The 2,428-nt window shown below is 37.2% G+C and overlaps 1 protein-coding gene across 1 annotated transcript; it reads right to left on the minus strand.

Annotated features, from left to right (window-relative positions):
* Positions 1-1,552: 1,552 nt before the first annotated feature.
* LOC113350842 lies at positions 1,553-2,194 on the minus strand. The gene has a single exon (XM_026594950.1). It carries the CDS (start codon positions 2,192-2,194, stop codon positions 1,553-1,555), a length of 642 nt encoding a protein of 213 aa, XP_026450735.1.
* Positions 2,195-2,428: the final 234 nt, after the last annotated feature.

Genomic DNA, 2,428 nt, shown 5'->3' on the forward strand with positions numbered 1-2,428 from the left:
GTTGCATGCAACATGGTGTACCCCCAGGCAGTAATAGGCAGGTTGGAACGCATAACCAATGCCCTATCTATCATCTATAACCTTTTGATGGTAGCTTATTCGAGACCATTTTGAGTGTGTACGTGGGGTACAGGGTGCTCTACGTCAATTCCGATAGACATACATAAATCATCGAATCCTTTAGATGTAAATTCTCCAGCATTATCAAGTATGATAGACTTGATTGGATAATCGGGGTGGTGATTCTTCAAACGTATAATTTGTGCTAGGAGCTTTGCAAAGGCAGCATTTTTTGTGGACAGTAATGCAACATATGACCAACGGGTCGAAGCATCTACCAGAACCATAAAATACCTGAATGGTCCGCACTCTCGATGTATAGGTCCAAAAATATCACCTTGTATTCTTTGTAAAAATGGAATGTTTTGTTTTGTATCTTTAGCATAGGATGGTCTTGCTCCTGTCTTTGCTAAAGAACAAGCTTTCTAAAATGAGTGGTGTGCTTTTGACAAAGTCCATGAAGTAGAATGAAGGAGAGGTTATACATCAGTTGCTTTAGATGGCAGTGACTGGAAGACGTTGTTACTTTGCATCGTAACTGTCTTTTGTCTCATTTTACTTTTCACTTCGAAATAAAGGGTGTCCGTGTGAGTTCTTTAAAACACGGATCATCGTATCACGACCTGGGTGCCCCAAGCGGTCGTTCCAAAGCTTGTATAAGTCACTGTTCAACAGTTCATCGTTGGTAACAAGATAATCTGAATACTAGTAGTGTACAAACCACTAGAGTGACTCATTAATTTCTCTAAAATGCGTTTTCTTCCACATGTGTTAGAGATAGTATTTATATATTGAATTCCATTTTCACAGTGAGTTTCCAAGTGATAACCATTTGCACGTATATCTTTAAAGCTCAACAAGGTACAGTTAGCTCTTGGTGCATATAGAGCTTCCGTGACTTTAATCATTGTTCCATTTGGCAACAAAAATTGAGCATTACCTCGCCCAATGATCACTTGTGATGATCCAATCATCGTAGTCACAAAGAATTATAAGGAATTAGGTCAACAAATAATTTCCTATTTCTTAAAATACTGTGTGTGGTGCCACTATCAACTAGGCACTCAATCTCTTCTGAGGATGACATTCCTACAAGTAAATGGTACTTCAGAGAATTCGGTCACATAATTCAATCATGCAATAGATTATCACAGTAAAAATTAAATCCAAAGCAAAATAAGTACCCATAAAAATTAAAAACCACTGATCCATTAACAAAAAAAACGATAGTTTAAGGCTACCTAACATAGTTTAAGTCATCGAAAGAAATATTTAAACCAAAGTCTGCTAAACCACAAAGCAAGAAAATAAACAAGTTTTTAGGTTCAAAGTATAACTAAAACCAAATAAATAAAAGTAACAATCAATCAAAGTCATGTGTTTCCATAAGGGCATGGTTCTTCTTGCCCTGGAAGTCTGAAATGGTCAAGTTGACATCTGGGGCATGATTATGTTCTTCCACACAGTGAGCTTCTTGATCTATAGATTCCTGTTACTTTTTGTAGCTGGCTGCTACTTTGGCACTAGCTTTGCATTGTTGGTACCAACGTCCGGAAATTCCACACCTATAACAGAGTGCATTGTCATTCTCGACCTTCTTAGACATGGAGTTCTTATGTGTTTTTTCAGCAATGTTGCCCCTACCACTAGGTCCGGAAGTAACATCTCTAGACCAGGTATTTGAATGGCCTCCACCCCCATGACCTCCATGCGCATGACCCTCACGTCCATGGCCCCTTTGTCCTCTTCCACGTGGGTTATTATCCCCACGTGAGTATGGAGCATGAGAATATGAATCAGCATTTTTAACCCTTTTTTCTTTGGGGTGTTTTCCCTTGTTATCCTTTCCATAGTTAGCCTCGGGAATTTTCTTCTTCCCGAGGGATCTAGCATTGTTGTTTGCTAGAACTTCATTGTGCTTTTCGGCCACCCGTAATAAGTTGATCAACTTGCTGAAAGTTGTTATTATCTTGTTATCAAATTCTATGCGGTATTGGTTGGCTAGAATAACATATGACAAAGGTAAAGTAGACAATGCCTTTTGAATCATATATTTATCTGTAAGTTTTATCCCACAGAAATTGAGGTGTGCTTGTAGCTTAAGCATATCTCTTTGGAAATCACCTACCTTCATATAATCAAGAAATCGGATGTCATTCCACTGTTCAGTCAACTCTGGGAGAAGGAAATCCGATTTTTATATCACTATTATAATAATAATAATCTTGAATAAAGGAAAGAACAAACAAAAACAATCATGAATCAATAATCAAATCTACAATCAATTTTTAGTTTCTTATTTTATACACAGAATTGCATCAATATAATAATATATAGTATATATATGGGGAAAAAATATTTGTAGCCC

The sequence above is a fragment of the Papaver somniferum genome, chromosome 2 (genome assembly GCF_003573695.1).
Source record: "Papaver somniferum cultivar HN1 chromosome 2, ASM357369v1, whole genome shotgun sequence".
NCBI classification, from domain to species: Eukaryota; Viridiplantae; Streptophyta; class Magnoliopsida; order Ranunculales; family Papaveraceae; genus Papaver; species Papaver somniferum.

Excerpts from the sequence above, each read along its gene's own strand:
- LOC113350842 (XM_026594950.1), bottom strand. The coding sequence starts at position 2,194 with ATGAAGGTAGGTGATTTCCAAAGAGATATGCTTAAGCTACAAGCACAC.